Below are 24,258 nucleotides of genomic sequence, written 5' to 3'. Positions count from 1 at the left end.
GAAATGACCAGGGTCCATATCATAATTATTTTGAACATGATTTCTCATTAATTCATACTTATATTCAGGATGCATTTACCACATGCCCTCTATGTGCCACATACTGTGTGTGCATCAGAGATACAAAGAGAAGCCAAACACTGTCCCTACCATCCGGGGGCTCATTAATAAAGAAGTCATTAAAGCCTTTTTAGAATAGCTTATCCCCAGCATATGTACATCCTTCTCCGTGATTTGAGAACGCACCCGATAGGGAGGCCTGTGGTTGTTCACCTTGGCCTGTGCGTACATTTAGTAAGTGATAAAACTGGCATTTGGATCTAAGAAAAAGAAGAAATACAGCAAGTTAGAAAAGTGCTATCTATGATAGATAGATGGATGTAGATATGTAAGTATAACTAGATGGAGATGGAGACTGTGATAACAGAAGAGGTAGGAAATACAACTCTCTGACCTCCAAGAATATATTGAAGCTTACCGTGTGGGTAATGCTTAGATAAAATCTGATGTCAAGAATCGGGATTCCTTATATCCAAGGCTACTGTTTTGTTTTTTTTTCTTTAGCAATATATTTTAAATGCCATATAAACATATCTGTACATACTGTTTTCAGCTACCTTCTCATCCCTTCTGGAAGCCTGCTGTGTTCTATACTCTGTCCATGGGTTACCGCTGATGGCCAGACTCAGACTCTTTCAGGGAATCCTGATACTATTGTCCATGTTTCATAGATAAGGAAACTGACATGCAGAAACAATAGTCAGGTTGAGGCCTTAAATCTAGTAAATGACAAACAAGAATTCCAACCACGGTCTGTTGGTAATTCCAAAGCCTGTGATCTTTCTACTGTGTTCCATTACCTGCCTCTGAGAATGGTGGTTGTGTCTTCAACTTTGCCTTTGTTTATTATGAGAGAAAATGTTGATCTACAGAGAAATTCCACAAGTAACGTACTCAAAACCAAAAGAAAGATTTACAGTAGTTACTGCTGTGTCATTAGGGATAGCTTTAACACATCTTATCATAGAACAGATTTTGATGATTTGGGGTTCGGTGTGATTTTGTTAAATATCTTAACTCTTAGGGAGGCTGCAGTTAAGGGCTGTGAAGCATTGTGGCCTGAGGAGCCAGGAGAGCAAACAGCACCTCAAGATTCTAATTGCCTCTAACCCGCTTCCTTCCTATGCAGTTCTAACTAAGCCTCTTTGATTACTGATGGATAGCTCCCATACTGTCTTTTTTTTTTATTGTCTTTTTCTAGTTATCTCAGTATCAAAGAGTGAAAAGGAAAAGATGCTAAGGTGTTGCTAATCACTGAAAAGAATTTCTCATAGACACGAAAACTGTTGCTCTTTATTCAGAGCATTCACATTTCTCCGAGAACCAGATGCTGACATGAAAAATAAGGGAAATAAGTTGGGCATTTACACTGTATACTTTCAGAGGCAGAATTACCACCAAGCTAATGAAGGTTAAGATGCAGGACCTCTTACTTGTGCTGGCCCCTGCGAGTGCTGGGGTTGTAGCATGTGTGGAGATGGGGAAGCCACACTTCCATTGGGAAGCACTTCTTCATAAGCATTTCCTGTAATTACCTAAAGAGATCTCAGAGGAAGACATTGGATTTTTTTTTTTTTAAGCCCTGGTGTTTTTTGCTACTGTTTCTTTTCTATAAATAAGAGTGAGAATTACACTTAATTTTGTGTTCTTGGAGAGAGTCCCCTCGCATTGTATAAGCTTCAGGCCCCACAAGACATAGATCCATCCCTGTGTACTAGCAAATATATACTAAGTCAAAAGCAAAAGGGTCCGCTTCCTCAGGGAAAACGAGAGCTGACACGTCTGCAGTGCTCACTTTGGGCCACGCACCGCTGTTGACATCCATTGTCCCATTTCACCCATGCAGTACCCCTGGGGGGTAGTAGCTTCAGTTCTCAACTCCATTTTACAGACAAGGAACCTAGGGTTTAAGTCACTGGTCTACAGTCACACAGCTAGAAGCTGGTGGAACTGGAACTCAAATCCAGATCTCTGCCTTGCTCCAAGTAAACTGGAAAGATAAACAAACATGTCACCCGCCTATTTACTCTTGCTTTTGTCTGGCGTTTGGAAGAAGTTGTTATGGGTGAATTGGGTAAGCATGGTATTGGCTGGATTTCAGATCTACTGAGACACTGGTTTAGTTACTGGGAAGAATATTTTTTGCAGATCCTTATTTCAGAAGATGATGTACACTTTTAAGGCAGCTTAGCTTTTCCTGTCAGGAAAAAAAAGATGATAAAAGATCCCAAGAAAATAGAAGGTTTCTGTCCAGGCCAAAAAAGACTTCTTGGTATTTAGCCAGAAAATTGGATACCAAGCTTGTTTTAGAACATTCATTTTGTACCCTGATGTGAATAGATGAGGAATTATTCTGTCAGAGTGAACGTCTCATCATTTTATCTGTCCATCTTTTTGTGCAGTGTAACCTCTAGATAAACAACAGTTCTGGCCTGGTTTAGGTGTTCTCTCCCATTTCAGGAAATATATGGGGAGCAAAACAGACTTTACCCACTTTAATCACTGTGAGCACACACATCATTGACCAGAAGTAAAGGAAAGGAACAGAATCTGAGATCCCTGTTTCACACAAGAGTACTTAGCTGTATACAAGACTGTGTTGTGTGTGTTTTAACTTGGGTGCTGAAAAGGAAGTGTGTAAAATGCAGACTTCCATCTGTAAAATGGATTTAGTAGATTTCAGATATTTAAACTGAAAATTTTAGATATCTATAGCTGTCCATAGCAAAAGGGTACTTTTGCCTTGTTTTTCATTTCTGTCATTCTGAACAGAAGAAAGCCTCAGTTCAACATGGTCACAGACCAAAAATACATTGATTTTACCCAGGAGAGAAAAATTGTTCATTGAAATGGACTAGGATTCTGCTCTTACAGTGTTAGAACCTTGATCACCTATAATAGATTTAAAGTCCTTTGGGGCCCATCAATTTTAGAAATAAGACTTTTTGTCTTGTAGAAGAAAAGAAAAGTGAAATAAATAATGCCAGTATTTGGCTTGGTGCTGCTTCCCATATGTTCATTACTGAGACGCCTTTTCAGTCTCCTTAGGGCCAGATATTAGACATTATAGAATTCCTGAGCCATTTTGGGGGGGTCTGTGTCTTCCGTTTCTTTAGACCTTAAGTGCTTGAAGAATTCATTTTTTTTTCCTACTTCCGTGCTTTCTTTTTAAAATTTTGATTTGTTTCATCATGTGTACTCTTTAATTCTTTTTTAAATTATTATTTATTTACTTGACAGAGAGAGCACAAGCAAGCGGAGCAGGTGAGGGAGAAGCAGGCCCCCCCACCGAGCAGGGAGCCCAATGCGGGACTTGATCCCAGGACCCTGGGATCATGACCCGAGCTGAAGGCAGTTGCCTAACCGACTGAGCCACCCAGGTGCCCCTCATCATGTACTCTTTAATTTCCATCACCTATTTCACCCATTCCCCCACCCAGCTTCCCCTCTGGTAACCATCAGGTTGTTCTCTGTAGTTAAGAGTCTGTTTCTTGGTTTGTCTCTCTCTCTTTTTTTTTCCCCTTTGCTCATTTGCTTTGTTTCTTAAATTCCACATATGAGTGAAATCATATGGTATTTGTCTCACTGATTTATTTCACTTAGCATTATACTCTCCAGTTCTATTCATGTTGTTGCAAACAGCAAGATTTTATTCTTTTTCATGGCTAATATTGCTTTGTGTATATATATATAACACATCTTCTTTATCCGTTCATCAACCAGTGGACACGGGCTGTTTCCATAATTTGGCCGTTGTAGATAATGCTGTTATAAACATAAGGAGTGCATGTGTCCCTCTGAATTAGTATTTTTTTATTCTTTGGGTAAATACCTAGTAGTCCGATTGCTAGATAGGGTAGTTCTATTTTTAACTTTTTGAGGAACCTGCATACTGTTTTCCACAGTGGCTGCACTGGTTTATATTCCCACCGACAGTGCAAGAAGGTTCCCATTTCTCCACATCCTCACCAACATGTGTTGTTGCTTTTATCCATTCTGACAGGTATGAAGTGGTATCTCATTTGTTTTGATTTGTATTTCCCTGATGATGAGTGATGTTGAGCAACTTTTCATGTGTCTGTTGGCCATCTGGATGTCTTCTTTGGAGAAAAATGTCTGCTCATGACTTCTGCCCATTTTTTAATTGGATTATTTGTTTTTGGGTATTGAGTTAAATCAGTTCTTTATATATTTTGGATACCAGCCCTTTATCAGATCTGTCATTTGCAGATATTTTCTCCCATTCAGTGGGTTGCCTTTTAGTTTTGTTGATTGTTTCCTTCACTATGCAGAAGCTTTTTATTTTGATGAAGTCCCAGTAGTTTATTTTGCTTTTATTTCCCTTGTCTCGGGAGGAATACCTAGAAAAATGTTAGAGAGATTATAGCCGATGTCAGAGAGATTACTGCCTAGGCTCTCTTCTAGGATTTTTATGGTATCAAGTCTCACATTTAGGTCTTTAATGCATTATGAGTTTATTTCTGTGTATGGTATAAGAAAGCAGTCCAGTTTCATTCTTTTGCATGTGGCTGTCCAGTTTTCCCAACTTTGGTAGGTTCATTTCATTTGTTGAAAAGACCTACCACCATGCTTTCTTAAGAAATACAGAGTCTTGGGGTGTCCGGGTGGCTCAGTCAGTTAAGCGTCTCTGACTCCTGATTTCGGCTCACAATCTCAGGGTCATGAGATTGAGCCCTCCATCAGGCTCCTTGCTGGGCATGGAGCCTGCTTAAGATTCTCTGTCCCTCCGGGCGCCTGGGTGGCTCAGTCATTAAGAGTCTGCCTTCGGCTCAGGTCATGATCCCAGGGTCCTGGGATTGAGCCCTGCATCGGGCTCCCTGCTCAGCAGGAAGCCTGCTTCTCCCTCTCCCACTCCCCCTGCTTGTGTTCCCTCTCTCGCTGTCAAATAAATAAAATAAAATCTTCAAAAAAAAAAAAAAAAGATTCTCCCTCCCTCTCTGCCCATCCGCCTCCCTGCTCGCTGCTCTTTTCTCCCTCCCTTAAAAAAAAAAAAAAAAAAGAAAAGAAAAGAAACACAGAGTCTTCAACTTTAAAAACCATTTTCCCCCTAAGATTTATATGTAAGTTAATTGTTTGGAATGGAGGATATTTTCCATCAAAACAATGCAATTTCAGTGATGAGATTCCTGGACCAGTTCCATAAAGCCTATTGTAACCAATAATGTTTCTAATTACAGTAGTTCTTAATATATGAGGTATGTACAGCTGTGTTTCCAATATATAGAGATGGTATAGAGATAAATAAGGTATAAATTCTTTTAGAAGCATTACTAAATTTATTGTAACTTTTTCTTTCTGTTATATATCATTTCAAATATAGATTCTGAGGGGCTCTATGGACATTACTGATACTTAAAAGAGCCCTCTTACTCCAAAAGGTGGGACCACTAACCTGATGTTTACTACAGGGTAACAGGTACTATAGAAGCTGATCAGTCAGCACATCCTTATGGGGAAATCTCTTCTGGATTTTCAGAGATGCCTGGAGCATGGGTTCTTTTTCCTTCCATTCTGCCCTTGGAGGCTGTTCTGGACTCCTCCCCTTCCAGGCTTCTAGTTACTAGGTAACAGCAGACACCAGTCAAGACCCTTAGGACAGGAGCAGAGTTCCAGCAGGGCAGGTCCATGGGTAATGAGGAAGTCCAGGCATGGGCACTTGAGCGTGTGGAAGCCAGGAGTCCCTGGGGTCTCAGGCTGGTAGAGTAAAAACCATAGACTCAGGGCCCAGGCTGTCTTCCTTCTTTGGGGTTCACCTGCTTCCCCTTCCACTGTGTTCCTCTACCACTCCCTTTATTTCTGCTGGGAGTTTTCTTCTCCCCTGGTTGACTGCAACACAACATTCACGTTTTTATGTGCAGTTCTTGTTTCCAAAGCAAATGTTCAATTCTGGAATTGTTTAGTGAAACAAAGTAAAAATAACAAAGGGAAAGTCACAAACCTTCAGGAAGTCTTTAAAACTCCTCATAAATCATGTTCCAGATGTTCTTTGAAATATAAATGAAGCTCTGTTTCAGTCTTTGTATCCCAGTTTCATCTTCAGTCTTTAGAAACCCCTAAATTTATCTCTCTTTTGATCCCACAGGAAGTGCCCCCTTACTTCTGTACATATCCCCTTGTGTCTGTTTTTCTCCCTCTTTCTCTCTCTTTAGTTCTATTGAGTCGAAGACCACATATATAAATAGTGCGTCTTAGGTTTTATGAAGAACTAAAGAATGGCTCAGCTGTATTTTCAAGGAAATCTTCAAGGTGGGGCTGCTGAGAAGTAGTGGGGGAGCCCTCGGTGCAGTTGGGGAAGTGGGTAGGAATCTCCTCTTTCTCTCTTGACTGGCCTTATTTCAGTACTGAGGTGAATACACATTAGCTCACTGACCAGGTGGACATTTGAGTTCTTGGTCCCTACTTACTGGCTTCAAAGCAATAGCAATTTTATCTTTGATATCCATCTTCTCAATACAGTAGAAGTAAGTATATTTAAGAATATGCCTACTGACTGTCCTTTGCCTACAGAACACAATAAAGCTATTTTCATATTTAAAACACACACACATGAATTAAGATAACAATTTAATTTTGCCCAAATTGACCCTTGGGGGAGGGGGAAATGGTCCTCATGACCCTGAAAGATTATAGATCCAATGTCAGGAGTTGTAAAGACCTGCAATATTAAATATTCTCATGTGAAGTCATAGGTGCTGTGTTTCTCAGTTTTTCTATTAGGTCCATGCCTTAGCTCCCTTACCAAGGTGTCCTCCCAAAGTAAACCTTGTCTTTCAGAAACATCTCACCCCTCCCCAGTTTTTCTCTTTCATAAAACAGTCACTTTGAATATTTGTCTCCTCCCAACTTTCTTTGACTTCCCTTATAGGAAGTTGATTGTGATAATTCCCCTGTATTCCTTCTATATACTAATATTACGGGCCCTTATGTTCTCACCACACACTATATGAAATACTCTTCCTTTGGAATTGAGGTTTTAAAATCAATCTCCTGATTTTCGTATTAAGTGAAAGAAAAGATATAGACACTTGTGTGTTTTAGCTCCACTCCTGACTCAGTGACTCATCCTTTTCTTTGAAAGGACGCATACACAGCCAATCTTGTAGGCACCTTTGTAGTGAAGTAATGACAGGTTTTTCTCTTTAAAGTTCACCAATGGATTTAATTTTGAAAAATTGACAAATTATTTTTATGCCTGTAGAGTTTGCTCTCAGCCTGAATTTTTGAGACCTATAAGTCTAATTTCCTTGGCAATTGGGTTTATTGTGAGAGGATGATACAAAAGATCATTAACCTTCCCATTTTTATTTTCCAAAATTCTTTTGAGCTCCTACACTTCAGAGAACTAATTAGGCCCTGTTAGCATCCTGAGGTGTATGCATTGTTCCTGGTGTGTTGAAGGAAGTTTATTTTGAGTTAAGTAATCAGCTCTTGCCATGTTCAGTCTCTGATGAAAGCATTCTCAGTGAAATCTTAGATAATTAGAGTCTCTCTTCATTCAGCATCTGAATCAATGCAGTTTCCTGAACATAGCTGGGTCTTCCATAAATAAATAAAAAAACCTCCTAATGCTTACAAATTTATAAATTTCATTTCTCTTTTCTTGCATAAATCCACAACACTTTACAAAGAAAATGTACCAACTCCATTTCGGGACTTGGCTTAATCATTGCAGTGTACCTTAAACACACGGGAGGGTAATGCTTGTCTGTTTTATCTTTGCATTCTCACCATCTAATACCATGTTTGTGTTTCCTTTAAAAACATAAAATACTACCACGGTGCCTGGGTGGCTCAGTTGGTTAAGTGTCCGACTCTTGATTTCGGTTCAGGTCGTGATCTCAGGGTCGGGAGATCGAGCCCTGAGTTGGGCTCCACGGAACTCAGTGGGAAGCCTGCTCAAATAAATAAATAAATCTTAAAAAAAAAAAAAAAAAAAGGCAGAAAACAAACACAAAATACTACCTTTTTGAAAACAAAATTACAAGTAAAAAATAGAAAATGAAATCACTTGTTCCCATCTGTATGCTTGGAGTTGATTTTGTACAGACTGTTTTTTGTATTAAGTGAAAGAAAACCAGACCACTTGAGGGACTCTTTCCATTGCCTTCTCCACAGTGTGGATCAGTTCAGCTCACTTTTATTGAGTGTATCTACATAGGACAGCAGTTGCAGTGGAGGATGGGGATGCAGAGATGAAAAATACAGGTTCTGGCAGAAGGACTTAACAGTATGAGGGGGGTCCAGACCAAATCAGATGATTTCTGTATGATGCAATGATGTTATGGCAGTGTTATGGAGGAACAGACGGTAAGAAAGAAATTGGATCCTCTCAGATTCCAGGAAGTTTGCCTGAAGGAAATGATAACAGGTACCAAAAAGGCCCCACTCACAATCCAATAAAGATAGTGGCACCAAAGAACCCAGTGATACCAGCTCAGGGTGGGCCTTCTCTTTTGGAGACACCCTAATTAAAGTAGACTTTCTGCTTGGGCTTGTCCAGAGGAACAAGAAACAAGTGTCTGCCATCTAGGAGACAAATGCTAGTTGGCAGGGGAGGGGGGGAGCAGCATTATTTTAATATTTTTTTTAATTTACATTTGGTAAAAAAATAAAATAAATTTATATTTGGTAAAATACTCAAGTTTTATCCCATTGAGAGTTGAAAGTTATGTTTTCGTTGTTAGTGATAACTGAAGAAATTTTACTATTAATACTGACTTTGATTTTTAAAAATTAAATTTATTGGGAGAAAAAAACTATAGAAATGATACTAAATTTAATTTATTAATAGCAGTGTCTCAAGATAACTTCTGTAAAAGATACTCTTTTAAGTTTCTGATTCAATTTCTGTTTTACCACAATGGGATGTAATTTTCTTGTAGTAGAAACATGTCTAGTTCTTTTTTTTTCATTTCATAATGAAGTCTTCATAAGACTTCACCTTATGAAGTGCGTCCATTCCACTTTTTAAGAGTCTCATGCTCTACCGACTGAGCCAGCCAGGCGCTGGTTCATTCCACTTTTTAAACGTGAATGATTTCACATTTTCCTTTGTTGTACAATTATTTATGTTAAATTATTTAAAGTAGTTTTTATTTGTAATTTGTGGACAAGTTTATTGGATTCTTGTCTTTGTGAGACTGCTTGTAATTATAAATGCAGAATATTATTACTTAGCGCTCAGAGTGCTTCACATGCATTATCTTATTAAGCTTCATAACATCCCTGTGAGGCAGGGGCATTTTGCAAGCGATTATAGATTGCTTTGCTGAATCAGCACAGCCTTACAGCATTATGATAAGCTTGGAAAAGATTGAGGTCATGTACTAACTTGCTCTCAGGAAACCCTATATGCAGCCAAATATTTTCCTTGGCAATACAGAGCTAACAACTGCCACCATTCTAGTCTCTGGGAAGCCCGATGTCCATTGATACAATAAAAAACAAGCAGTACATTTCGAAGAAGCAAATCTAGGACTGTAGACTTGAGAGGCAGCTGAATTACTTATGGCGAGAGTACAGCATCATTTTCCTGTCCAGGCTCTGCGTCTACAGAGGAAAGTCTGCTTTTGCTGTGGCTTTCAAAACTGGACCTGCCCAGTTGTCATGTCTGTCACCTTCAGCCACTTCATCTGCTTCATGATAAGCCATCACCTGGCAGGCAGGATTTACAAAAACAGATTTCTGGAATTCAACCTGTCCATCTGTGTTGGAGCTAAACCTATTCCAAAATGCCATTGGGTAGAACTTTTCTGAAGTCTTGATGACAGCATCATACGAAATCATCTAGCATTTGGAAATTTAAGGAGGATAATTAAAATTGAAAATAAGAATAAATTTTATGAAGATTTTATGTCATTATTTGAAGGGTTGTAGAATGGTGGGGAAACTTATGGCGAATATATGTAAAACAAAACTGTACTCTTAAGCTAATTTAAACCAGTTAACTTGATAGGAAGTCACTTAAACAGTATTATGTCTTTTTTCATACATAATTAAATAGTTAATTTTATATATTCCATGGTCTATATGGAGGATCAAAATTAACCCCCTGAGTATTTTTCTTTTTGATTTATCCATTGGGTAGCCATGGCACTCATTTGTAAGTCTCTCAGTTGTGGCTTCAACTTTTCCATAACTTTTATTGGAGAAAAAAATTGTCAGACTTTTTTTTTTTTTTTAAGATTTTATTTATTTGACAGAGAGAGTGTACACAGCGAGAGAGGGAACACAAGCAGGGGGAGTGGGAGAGGGAGAAGCAGGCTTCCTGCGTAGCAGGGAATCCGATGCGGGGCTCGATCCCAGGACCCTGGGATCATGACCTGAGCCGAAGGCGGACGCTTAACGACTGAGCCACCCAGGCGCCCCTGTCAGACTTTAAATAAGATAATTTCTTGCACGTGAATTTGACTGCTTAAATAGTCTATCTCAGAGAGCACTTAACAGATACAAAATGCAAGAGAATTACGGAATTGCTGAAGAGGTATCCCATTTTCCCCCTTAAAAAATTTGCTGGAGAATATAGGACGATACATAAAGAAAAGAAAGGATGCCCTTGTAGACAAGGTAGTTAGGACACCGAGTTTAGGGGTCTTTGTAAATGTCAGCCTTTTTTTGATTTCACTTTAACTTCCTCATACAAATTGTGATCAACTCTTGTCCATACTTTTGCTGGGCTTTGAAACATACAGGTGTCATGGTTTCTAAGGCCTTCATGTTGGCTCCTACTGCCCGGTGAGGCATGTCAGTGTCTGAGTGAAGTTGATCCCTGTTTTCTTTTTAATTGCCTACTGCTTTAAATAGTTGTGGAAGGTGGATGATTCACTGCCACTCCTACTTAAACTGGAGAGTTTTCATGCCATAGGGTATTTAAAGGGTCACTTTAAAGATGTGTTTAAATCTACTCCTATTGTCATTATGAAACACAGTATTGGATGGATATTTGACAGGAACTCTTTTTCTAGAATGTCTTTTGAACTTAGGATACTGTGATAATGATAATGAAACTTCATATTTTAGGAATTAGGAAGGTCTACTCTGGAATTATTTCCTAAATGCTTCCCAGTCCTTTTTTTTTTTTTTCTTTTCACCTAATCTGTTACTCTAAATACAGTGATCCTTCTCCACGATCAGAGTTTGGGTACATGTACTGAAAATGTACAAATACAAATCAGGTTTCTCTTTGTTGTGTAGGCAAACCTTGCTTTAAAAAATTCTGAAGCAACATATATTTGGCCTTCAAAACAAGTCAGACCCTTTATTTTACCAGGCTCTACTTCACATTTGGTCTGGACAGATTAAGTGCCGTCCTTAAGGTGACAGCTCTAGCCTGTGAGGCCCTGATGCTGAGGCCCTGATGACCTTAGCACAGAGGATCAATCGTACCTAACAGCTCTGCCCCTCTCTGCACCCTCGTGTACATGGTCAGCCCAGATGGCTGCACCCACCTTGGTGTATTGCCCAAGTCCATTGGACCAGGGCCAGTTTGAGATTTGTTGTGAGCAAAGGGATGCTCACACTTTTCTATATTAAAATGGGAATTCAAACCAAGACTGTTTTAAGCATTTGAATATAATAGATTAATGTTCTGTTTCTGTATGATGTAAAAATGATTCTTTGTGTAGTTTCTTCCACAAAAGTCCTGTTTTGGAGAACATAGATCTTCTGACAGTTAAGTTCTTCATAGATCCACGATTGCACACTTTTCACTTTTACTCCTTCCTTTCTGCCTGAAGCCCTGGAGAATAAACTTAGTTACTTTCCCAAGCTGGCTCTCTCTGGAATGAGTATATAAAATTTCTTCAGGTTTTGTATTTGTGTCGTATTTTTTTAATTGTTAGGTAGCTTCACTTCCATGCACAGTTCCTAATAAGTTAAAAAAAAGAAGAAACCTAAAGCAAAAACAATCTTTTTGAACCAGGAAGAACGTAAGCAAACACATAGAGAACGATTATCGAAACGACCAGTGATGATGGTTTCAGGTTCACAAGAAATGATAAACTTTGCCTGTGATGACTGTTCAAAATGCCTAAAATGCTTGAGACGAGATCTACTCTCTTCATTGTCTCTTCTTTTCTTCCCTAAACATTCACATAGGAATTATCTTGTGTTTGTTTATGTCTTAGTAATTAACCTAGAGAGTTGATCTGGAAGGAACCTCCTTTTTAGCTACTAGAGATTTTCACCCCCAGGAGATTTTGGTGGTCACAGATGGTAAGATTTTCTGGAGCCCGCCTCTAGAGTTGGGCCCTCACGTGCCTCCATGTGCCTCGTGACCCTAGGGGTGGGCACTGTGTGCGCTGGCCCTCTTCGGTCCCTGTCCACAGGGAGCTCTTGCCATGAACCCTGCATGCACCCTTACAGTTCTCGTGAATCCTGATGACTAGATCCCTTGATAGCACGTCCTCCCCTCAGCTCTGTCTCCCGCTGCCCTCTGTGGTTGGCCAGAGCCACGGTACTACATCTATTGATGCAGAGTACTCGCATTGTTATCAGTGCTTTGCTTTCTCTACTAGGATGATATGATTTAGCATAATTTAATGTTTTAGGTCTCTAAATTGGATGATTCTGTGTTCTGTTACCAGCTTCTTGCATTAGGTGCCTTAAATTGGGAACACCTGCTTTTTAAAAAGCATGCTCGCGAGGCCCTCCCATGATAGCTCAAGCAGAGACTGCAAGTGAGGGGACTGGGGATAGATGGTAGTAGGCAAAATGAAACTGGGAATTTTAGCCTCCCTGTGGTATCGTTAGAATCACAGTCGGGGGAAAAGAGAAGAATATCTATACAACTAGCTGTCACAATCTCTCTAGGAGGCCCAGGCATCAGGTCCTGCATCTGTAGAGAAAAACTGGAAGGAACAAATAGCCAGATGGGAGAAAAACAGCAAGAGAAAAGCTAGCAGGTCTTACAAGTGGAACATAACATAAATCCGAGAACAAAATGCATGTCCGTGAAAGGTAAGGGGGGAGCACAGAGGACGCCTGGGCGTGGAAGAGTGCCTGCAAGGGACAAATGAAGGTCAGGTCCTGGGATGCATTTTAGTCCCTGAAGATCCACCACTGAGGTGAAGCAGAGGCTTGAGACTGAAGCGCTGTGAGCAGTGGGAAGGCAGTGAGGATTCGTGGCAGAGTCGGCAACAAGGGATGATGGGAAGCAGGAACCAATTCGCCTTCCTTTCCTTCATCCCCGCCCTCTCCCTTTCTTTCCTGTGCTTCTCTTGGACATCATAACGGCATTAAGTGTTAATGTTAGCCACCTGGTGAACAAAGTTAATTGAGAAAAGAACCTTATCAGCCTCTCCAGGAATTTCAGTCCTTCCTCTTTCTAGACGGCCCTCCTGGCTCAGGCAATGACCTTACCCTTAGAGGCCAGGGCTTCTCCCAGCCCACTGTGCGGAAGGAACAAGAAACCCAATGAAACATTTTATACAGAATCTACAGACAAATGGGTGATTTGTAGGACTCTTCCTAGGTTGGTTTATTTAAGAGCTAACGGTGCCTGGGAAAATCCCAGAGTCTGATTAAAAACTCCCATGATGCCCAAACTACTTTTTTTTTTTATTTAATAAAGCAAGTTATAACTTCCTAGATGATAATCTAGAATAATAAAGTTGGCCCCTTTTTGTTTGCCTTCATCTTCTCTCAGGTATAGAAAGAGCCTTGGTGACTTCCCCTCGCAACCATCACCAAATGCTTTCCCCAATGGCCGTAAGAATTCTCTTGATGCCCTTTAGTAGCACATAGGGTCTGACTTTTGTTCTCATCCCTTCTCTACCTGATACATTGACTCCAAAAAGCCGAGTCTTAAAAGAAATCTCCATTATGTCAAGTATACAGTAAGGCTCTTCAGAACAGATCTCTCTAAAGAGGCATTTGTGATTTTTAGATCCTGGCTGTACTGAATTTCAGCTATAGCTATAGAACTGTTCAGTATGAACACCCAGGGTATTGAGCACCCACTAGATGGCAGGCAGTGAATAAGAAGACCTTTCTTGTGGCCAAGGGGCCAACAGTGCCGCGAAGGGGACAGACCCGTAAACAAATCAAGCATTTCAAAGCCCTAGGTCAGTGAATGTAGACTGTTAGGGGAATGGGCACAGGGCATTGCAGAAACACAGGGGAAGGCCCTCGCTTGATTTAATGAGCTTCTGGAACAGTGATGGGGTCTTGAAAGGGCACCTGGGCAGACAGAAGTCTGAGAAAATGCTTGAAATCTTGAAACAGTATGATGCATTTGGGGAGATAAATAACAGTTGCTGGAGTGTAAGGTAGGAATATTGGGAGATGATGCTAGTAGCTATGCCAATAAACAGAATAGTGATTTGGGAGAGAAAATATTTACACTTCTTAGACCAAAGTCTTTTAAAGGATTTTAGAGACAACTCTTTCTGTCCTTTCCGTGTTTCAACCTCTTTATCAGAAACATTATTAAGTCCTCCTATAATGTAATTTTGTTGGCCTTGCTTGAGTTAATGCATCTATTTGAAAGAAATAAAACATTATATAGTTTGGTCTTTGGAGAATGCTGCCTTTAGTATTCTGACTTAGTGCTGAGGTTGCACACAGCACAGGTGTATTTAGACTGTGTAAAAGAAAGAGATTTTGGACAAATTGTCATATACTCACATAGCTTAACTACGAAAGACTATCCATGGCCTATTTTACCTAGCAGTGCATTCCATGTTGGATAGGTAATAGGTGAAGTGGGGACTGAATAGAATTACATATTGGTGATAGTAGATTCAATGATAAAGAGAGTTCTTATGAACAGAAGTCTTTTCTAGCTAGTTAATACCTAGAGTCTATTCCAGTTACTGTCTTCTCTCTTGATAAGCGTAGTACATTAATTTTACAGGTAGGGCCTTTACATTTCAAACTTGTGGCATGATTGTCGGTTCTATTTAAGTAGTCATGCCCGTACCATGGATGAAGACAAAACCAAGCATGTCGCCTTCTCTGAAGCAGAGCATGGATGGAGGGGGTTGGGGGCTGCCGGGTGGAGATAGCCTTGAGATTGGTTAATGTTGCTGTTTCTTCACACTGAAGGGAAACCATGATATGTTAACAAGAATCTCAATGTCAGAAAGAGGGAGGCAACTTGGGGCTGAGGTCCCTCCCACTACTAAAGAAAGTGCAGCTGCGCGGTTTTAATATGCACGGCAGGAGATTTCACCAGCTTGATGATATATAGTGCATTAATGTTGAAAAGATAAACACATTTGGAGAGCACAGGAAGGGCCTTGTGTTTTTATGTTAGCAGAATGCTTCCTAATGAATAAGAATGTGCTGCTGGCTTCACAGAGCCATATGGCAGCTTTTCTAATTTTAGTTGGTGCAGATGCATAATTCTCTGGTTTTACCTTCTAGAACCTTTGAGATGCTACATAACTTTTCCTGTAATATTTAATCTCTAGTGCTTGGCCAGAAATTGCCTGTCATTGTTTCAGTGACTTGGCTCCACATGTGTCTCGCCGCTGCTAGATTTGACAGTCACTTCACCTGAAGTCATCCAGCTCCTGAACGCAAGAAAAGATGAAAATTGTGGATCTATTCCCACTAGAGTCTTAAGATTTGTTGTGGAGGTGATTAGACTTGTGTTTGACGTCAGTCTACTGAAAAATTGATAGTTTCTGGGTGAGTGATTTTACTCATTTTGAAGCAGTGGAATTAATTATAAAACCTGCATAAAGTATCAGGTTCCATTTTAGTCAAAGATCTAATACTTGAAATAACACTGCTTCAGTAAAAGCAACTATCCTCATGCTTGACCCAACATAAAAATAACTTTTAAACTCCTACTTGGCTTCACGTGTCAGAGGCATCTAAACCTGGGTAGCGCTAAAATTTTTCTAAATTTGTGTAGTAAAGACCCTGTGAATTATTTTTTAGCTGACATATTTTTACAAAGGGAATAATTATACTTGTTTGAATTCTGAATTCTTAAAGATGGACTAATTTCCAGAAGTTTTCCACAGTCTCTTCAGATGGTTAAAAAAAAAGATGAAGAAGAGTATAAACCTCTTCCATGATGGCTGCATCACCCTGTCCTCCTAATGGGCAGACATTAAACAGCATTTCGGGTTCTAAGGCTTCATCAGTGGTGGTTGCCACCGCTGCTGCTGGACTTAGAACAATTATGTGGCTGTCCCTTGAGCCAGGACCACCATCCCTGTGAGGAGATAGCACTCTGTTCTGGTAATGGTTTCTGGAAAGAACCTTGGAATGTATATTCTCAGTTCAGTTGCCTAATAAACAAATAGACAAAGCCTTCTAACGTTATAAGATTAAACTACCAAAAATCAATAAGTGATGTTTTAAAAGAACATGTAAAGATCTTTTTAAAAAAATACCACCCCGTAATTTAAAAACAGCTAGTTGTAGTTTGTTTTTTGTTTTTTTTTTAAGATAAATACATTTTTTTGCTAGGATCATAGCTTCTGATTTGTTGCTGTTCTCACCAGAAACTTAAATTTTACTTTCAAATTTATGTCTGTAGATGCCAGTGATAAAGAGCAATTTAATCCACTTGCTTCAAAAAATACCTGTATTTTAAAATCACTTACCTTTCTGGAGATCAAATGCTTCCCTATCCACTTTTCCTTTTGTTCTAAGAAACAATATGACAATAATTGTAAAGAAAAGCATATGGAATATAATATTAATGATTTTCTCCCAGTTTGTGGTATGACTCATCTTAACACGGTCCCTGAAGAGATGGGGTTTTGTTCTTTGCTTTGAAACTGGAAATCTAATTAATTGGTATTGGATTTCTGGAGTGCCGGCAAATGGAGGAAGGAACCAGGCCGGATTGCTGTCGGAGCAGCTACCGGGAGAGAAGGGACACTCAGAGAAAGATTACAGAGGCATCCTTGGACAATCTCTCATCAGGGTTTTGCATTTGTAAAACTGTGCTATTAAAAAGATCATAGCTGTTTTATGATATTTTTATCTTTGGGGGGAGTGAGGAAGAAAGGGAGTTATTATTTTCATTGTTACTCTTAGGCCATATTCTTATCTAAAAAGAATAACTTTAGGGGCGCCTGGGTGGCTCAGTCGTTAAGCATCTGCCTTTGGCTCAGGTCATGATCCCAGGGTCCTGGGATCGAGCCGCGCATCGGGCTCCCTGCTCCACGGGAAGCCTGCTTCTCCCTCTCCCACTCCCCCTGCTTGTATTCCTTCTCTCGCTTTGTCTCTCTCTGTCAAATAAATAAAATCTTGAAAAAATAATAAAAAGAGGGGCGCCTGGGTGGCTCAGTTGGTTAAGCGACTGCCTTCGGCTCAGGTCATGATCCTGGAGGTCCCGGGATCGAGTCCCGCATCGGACTCCCTGCTCAGCAGAGAGTCTGCTTCTCCTTCTCGACCCTCCTCCCTCTCATGCGCTCTGTCTCTCATTCTCTCTCTCAAATAAATAAAATCTTTAAAAAAATAAAAGAAAAAAGAAAAAAAAGAAAAAAGAATAAAAAGAATCACTTTAATGCTGAAAGTGCAGCAGAAAGAAATAGAAGTCAAGGCATGAAGGAGAAATCTTTTGGTAGGCTCTGAAAATTAAATTTTATCATCTCTTTTTCCGATTTAAGAGGTCCATCTATAATAATGAGATTTTGTAAGGTTTTGGCCATATGAAACTCTGGGACGTCTTTCTACTCTTGAGTTTACTGAAGGATATTTTTGTAACAGAATATATTTTTATAGCTAATGGATGCAAAATATAGAAAAGTAAATATAATTTGTGACCGCTGAGAAAACTGCCTAATTTAAAAATATTAAATAGTGTGTTTTAGTATAGAAATGCTGTACTTACAGAGGTATAAATATTTAAGGATTTAAGCTTATTTATATCTGGCCCTTAAAAATAGCATACAATTACTGAAAGGCTCCATCAAGATACCAGTATATGTCCAGTTATTGTAATAATGTATCTCTCACTGGAGTCCTTTCCTTCCTCCTATTTAATTTCAAGGCTCAGCTGAACGTTGAACAGAAGTAGTAATTACCTCATGAAAAGGACCCAAAAGCATAAATTCATGGCCAGTTTAATGTAGATTTCAGTTACATTGGTAAAGCCATACTTCTGAGTGTTTTCTATCATTTCATATTATTGATTTTATTCTCTTTAATATTGAGAAATGATGAAAGCACAAATTCAATACAGAATTGAATAGCAGATGACAAATTAATTGGAAATGCATATAATACAAACATTAGTGAGGACAGGCATGAAAAGCCCCAGATTCTTTACCCTTTGTCTCTATTTCATATTTACTCTATGAATAGTGAACATTTCCCATTCCCTTAATTACATGAATAGTATTGTGTAAATATTACAACATTCTTTTGCAAATAATCGATAGACTCATTTAGAGTTTTCTTTCAAAGCACGTGTTCCACTAATAGATCTTGTGAAATTTGTGTTGTTTTCATTTTTAGTCAGGGATTCCTAGAATTCCAGCTTAGACAAACTTTTTGCCAACGTTCCTTAGCTTAGCATTGGTTTTCAGAGGCCACGCTGACATTTTCTCGGGGCCAGATGCCACATGTCCATTCCTACTGGCTTCCTTCTTAGGCTCTTGCTTTTGCCATCCACTTGCTTATCGTGCCGAGTCCAACTCAGTTACGATGTACGTGAAATATTTTCAGCTACGTCCAACGATTTTTATCTCTTCTTTGAACTTAAAGTTAGTTCCTTGCAATTATCCCTAAATTGCTCTCATTTAGTTCGATTGTAATTGTTTTGCCCTCCCAGCTAGATTTAATCTCTCAGCTGACAAGGATTATTCACTCCACTTGCACCACATGCACAGCGAGACACAAGACACAGAGTTGGAGAGACTGCTTGCTGAACAGATCCCATTGTTACTGGGTGATTTCCTCACGGTGGCCACTCACTGCCTGTGACTTCCTGTTAGCTGCTTTTCTCCTCTGAAAGATTGATCAGTTGAATGTGATAAAGAGAAAAAAATGGCATGGCTTTCCATCACAAATCATTTTTCAAGATGATAATTATTTTTACCCAAACGTTTTGTTAGATCTAAATTATCCTAAATTTCATCTGATCTGTAGATTTCTAGAATAAAATGCAATGCAGTTATGATCCTCATTCTACATATTTTCTGGTAAGAGTTCAAAATTCGGTGTCTGAGCATGTTGCTAGAATAGTTAGGACACCCCAGCCTGAAAGTTTATCATTGTTTAGGAACCTGCATGATTGGGTTTTCTTACATTCTTTTTTAAATTCCACAGAATGCTAAAGGATGAATTTAGGGAAATTTGGGTCTTGAGAATGATGATCAGATCCTCAAAACGCAAACATCTCACAAGGTATATTGGTTGTCTTTACTAGGCTTGGAAATGGATTATCACAGACACCGTTATTTTGTCTTTATTTTGCCCTAAAAATGGCATTATCATAGGCCCCACAGAAAACAAGAATCTCTTACCGTTGTGATAGCAGAGTCTCCTATGTCAAATAGCCTGCTGTTCTCTAGCGGTCAGCAGTAGATATGGAATTGCCCTTGTGATCAGTAGCTTGTGCTACATGTCTCACTTGCCCCCAACATAAATCTGAATTAATCAATCCATTCTTTAAAAAGAACAAAACCACCAGTTTCAACAGTGGAAGGGTAAGAGAACTGGGGACCTGAGAGAACATTAGATGCCCTGAAACTTACTGAGCAAGGCAAGGAAAGATGATTTGTTTTATTTCTTCAGGAAATCCTTTCCCCGTATTTCTGACCCTACCTACCTGTCCCATTCCTCCCCCTGTACCCTGGAGGGCTGTTAGGACTAAAGCCAGGACTTTATTCCTTTTTCCACCCACTCCCACCTCCAGTTGCCTCCTCCATATCTGGGAATAGGTGCCCGAGGTGGATCTGGTCTGTTAGCCACCAAATAGTGAAAACCTGCTCTGACATAGGGACCGTGCCCGCTGAGGATATAGACACAGTGTGCCCTTCATGAAACTTAGCTTTTGATGGCAGATCGAGTACTATTTCCTGGACTGTGATTCTCACTGCAGGAAGTGGGGAGGACAGCATACCTTCCTAGGAAGATGTATCAGAATGTCATACAAAGAAAGCCTTTTTAGTCTTCAGATTCTGATAGGTCCTCTCTGGGGAGGTTGTCTTCTCTTGTACGCCATTCCGATTTGAGGATCACTGGTGCTGTTGGAAGAGGTTGCTGATGGGAGCACAATGCTCCTGCGAATAGTGAGGGGGCAGAGCAAAGGCTGCGATTTACGCTTTCTGCAGGCTGCCAGCACATTGCTCTCACACTGTCACAACACCGAAGGCAAAGAACGAATCGGAATGCTGTGAGACCACAGAAACACTTGATGTCTGTTTGACGCCTTTTACGATTTAGTAGTAATGAAACTCAGGATCCTTAGGCCTGAAGCCTGCTGGGACCTCCACAGTACCTGGCTGTTAAATCAGATGAAACAGCAGGTGATGGGGTCAGTCCTATCCCTGGTGAGTAGGAAAGGGAGTGGAAACTGAAGAGAAACCCGTAGGCTTACAGAGTGAACCAGCAAAGGAAGAAAAACAAAAACAAAACTATATGCCCCAGTATGCATTTACTTGGGGTATATTTGGCAATGAAAAAGATTCCAGGAAAATGGGAATGGACTTGGGGGCGGGGGAGGGAGGTCACATGCAGTAATCATGTGGAAAGCCTGAGGTAGTTCCTGCCCCACTGAGGCTGAGGAACTAGGCTGAGACCAAGCCTGCAGATAGAGCCAAGGGGTAAGGGAAGGCAGCAAGAAAAAAACAAAATGAAGACTGACAGATCCTCCCAATACTTACTGTGTTGTAAAGGCTACCAGATAAGTCATCTCTCTCTCTCTCCCTTTCTCTTTTAAAAGATTTATTTATTTATTTTAGGGGTGGGGAGGGGCAAAGGGAGAGAGAAAATCTCAAGCAGACTGCGCTGAGCAAGCAGCCCAATGTGGGCCTCCGTCTCATGACCCTGAGATCACGGCCTGAGCTGAAATCAAGAGTCAGATGCCCAACCAACTGAACCACCCAGTCTAAGCCCCAAGTCTTATCTCTCTTAATAGGTGGTCACAATTATTTAGATCTAAGGAGGTGAGCCAGGAATATAGTAATTGAAAAAGCAGATACAGTCTGCTTATGATAAGCTCTGCAAAGAAGTTACTACTGGAACTCTACTACATGAGGAAGAACTAACACACACGTGTGCTAGTAGTAAGTTACATTTGTAAACTACTTTATAGTTTTTAGAGTGTGTTTTACCTATCATCCAGGTTACTCTTGTCACAGTCCATGATGTACAGAAGGCAGGTACTATAAGGCTTTAAAAAGTTGGAATGACTTCCTCTGGCTCATACTTCTAAATGGCTGAACTTAGACTTGAACTCACACAGGTCATCTTCCCTTTTCCACTGAATATAATGTGGAAGTGCTCCATCCTGGCAGTGGCAGGATTTGGAGGACCTGCATAATTCCTAATTATGTTCTAGGTTCTCAGGTACAAATTAAGTTTTCCAGATTTTCAGAATACTCTGTAAAATCTTCTCTACCAAAAAACAAAAAAAAAGCAGCACCAAAATTTACCAAGGTCATGAAAGTAGGTTGATCCTGAGTATGAAATTGATTTACAGTTTTCTTTATTTGCATTTAATTACAATACTAACATGCAGTGTAAACAAGGATATAATTTATTAAGGTATAAATAATTGGCACATTGTTTTTGTGTTGTTTTCTCACAAGTTGACGATATGTATCTGTTATGCTTTAAACTTTTTTTTGGTGTTCTTAAAATAACGAGTTTGCATATATATATTGATAACTGCGCATCTGTTTGTTCTCTGAGAATTATCCATGATGGAGCATTGTCCCAGGCCCTCTCGGCTTGAACGCTGCCTCACATGTTGTAATGCAGGAGCATGTATTGTGCATCTCTGCTTTAGATCAAAGGGCAGCCACTGAGCTCCTCTCAGTGCCTGAGAGGGGGCCTCTTCTCTCTGCCATAAATCGGTAAGCACCTTCTACAATATAGAGACCCCGTCTTTCAGGCTGCTTATATGTGAGTGTGACGAGAGGTGGAGCAGTGCAAGAGTCCAAAAGGCAGTTGTTAGAGCATGTCACGTGGGGGCAGCCTAGCCGTAGCAGGTTGGGACTCCTTAGTCCTTCTTCAAATATGTGCAAATGTATCTCTGATTATGCTACTGAATTCTGAACAACAGACCTTTCTTTATCCTGGTTTGCGGAGTCCCCGGAGTAGAGACTAATTGTGCCCTAGCGTGTAGCAGTTTTGTAGTCTAGAAAAAAAATGCTTGTTGGAGACTAGCACGAAACCACTAAACTCATTTCATCACCTGCCTGAGAGGGGCTCTGAGCACAGGTTCTGGAGGTGAAAAGGTACTGTTCTGTTCCTGCTTCCAGCAGCATCTCCCGTTCAGCGGCGGTGGGGATGGACTCCCAGCTCCTTCAGCGCCCCGGCTGGTCCCACTAGAGATTTTAAAAATCATTACTATGACAATGTTTCTGTGTCATTCTGTCCTTGAAAAAGCACTGCCATTTAATTCACACTTCCGTTTGTTACAGAGAAAGCAGCAGCTGCCAACGTAGATGAAGTGCAGAAGTCAGACGTGTCGTCGACCGGGCAGGGCGTCATCGACAAGGATGCGCTGGGGCCTATGATGCTTGAGGTAGCCTACCCTCGTTCTGGTTCTCTACCCTACCCTCTTGGTGGTCTTCATATTATTACGTTTAATTTTCAGGTGAATGTAATTTCAGGACAGTCTACACTTAATTTTCACTCATAGGGCTGGAAGTACCGCTGACCTCTGGAGCTCACTAGTATATATTCATCTAGCTCCCGATTTCAGCCTACATACATTTCCCAGTAATAAGAGAGAATCACATGAACTAGATTACAATATAAATTGACAGAGTGAGCATTCATTTTGGAAAACCATGTTCACAAGCCCTATTAAATTCTGCAATATAATTTTCATTTGAGATGGTCCCCCAATTTTTAGATTTTATATATGCCATATACATATGTCCGTATAGGCAGGTTACAGTTCGAGGACCAAATGCAGGTTTGTGCTTTTTATTTATGCTACTTCAAACTAGTTTATCTCATAAAGATGAAAACTGAAATAATAGGCAGAGCTGTTAAGATGAGCATCACAAATGTAGTGGTTGGTCTTAACTCCCTGTTCTTTATTAACTTTCGGAAGTTTTATGACCAGACTACCATCTAGAATTTGTAAAGTCTAGCTTTCTTGTTTTATTAACTAGTACAGTATTAAACATCAAGTGCTTTGCTGTACCTGTTCCAAAATTAAAATTCAAGATGTAGGCTATGGGAAGATGAGGGAAAAAATGTCGGTGAATATATAACAAGAAGCAGAGGAGCCCTGAGACATAAATTATGTCAGATCTCAGGATAATTTACTCTGCCGATGATATGATGAGATTAAAAAGTACCACGTGGCCGGAAGCTGGGCGTCATCGCCATGTAGAATCATTTAACTTGTGGCAATAGCTGCACCTAGATGAGAAAGTAGGATTTTTAAAGCAAGGATCACCAATAATTGCCCCTTTCCTTCAGTTGGTGCATGTGATGATTTTTATTTTTAGAAAATTTCATTCTGTGAAAATGTATCATACACTTGAGGGTGGGGGGGGAACACAGGAAAAATTAAAAATTATCTGATCCAGTCTTTGTATTTAGAAATGACAAAATTCTTGGAGCTGGACCTGCTAGCCAAAAGACTTCAAATGACCCCGTGTTGTCCCTTGCTTATTTCTCTTGCGTCACTAGCTTGACAGTATCCAAGTACAATTTTCAGGGAAAAAGCAAAACACACTTAACCTGATTTTCCAGAGTCAACAGGAAAACCAGAGTGCTGCTTCCTGCTTGGTTCTTAGAAACAGATAAGAAAACTCTTAACAAGGTGGACTATTTAGAATTAGATGAAAGTAGATAAGTTTCTGTGGGAAAACATTTAATTATAAACAGAACTGATTTGAAAATTATGGTAATCTAAATTATTAGATTATTAGGAAATTCCCAGGTATCTGCATTGATTCCCTATGTGGGGGAAGATTACAGTAGGGTGGGAACTCCTGAAAAGATTTTTGAGGCTTCTAAAAAGAAATGTTTGGAGTAACCACAAGACTATGAATTCAGGCCCTCTTGAGAGGAAGT

The 24,258-nt window shown here is 40.0% G+C and overlaps 1 protein-coding gene across 8 annotated transcripts in view; it reads left to right on the top strand.

Annotated features, from left to right (window-relative positions):
* The window catches only part of NCOA2 (nuclear receptor coactivator 2), a 286,892-nt gene that overhangs the window by 200,683 nt on the left and 61,951 nt on the right, over nt 1–24,258 (top strand). For 7 of the 8 annotated variants that reach the window (XM_073892872.1, XM_073892874.1, XM_025870705.2 and 4 more), the window contains one exon: nt 22,644–22,747. In XM_073892872.1, coding sequence (XP_073748973.1) covers nt 22,644–22,747 — 104 coding nt within the window. Of the gene's footprint in view, nt 1–15,494; nt 15,715–22,643; nt 22,748–24,258 lie in introns of all 8 variants that reach the window. The other variant, XM_073892875.1, reaches the window with a different exon arrangement.

This window comes from Callorhinus ursinus, unplaced genomic scaffold (genome assembly GCF_003265705.2).
Source record: "Callorhinus ursinus isolate GAN/ISIS: 27379988/994484 unplaced genomic scaffold, GSC_fseal_2.0 scaffold5, whole genome shotgun sequence".
NCBI lineage: Eukaryota > Metazoa > Chordata > Mammalia > Carnivora > Otariidae > Callorhinus > Callorhinus ursinus.
The sequence above is the reverse complement of the archived record's forward strand: the minus strand, read 5'-3'. Positions and strand labels throughout refer to the sequence as shown.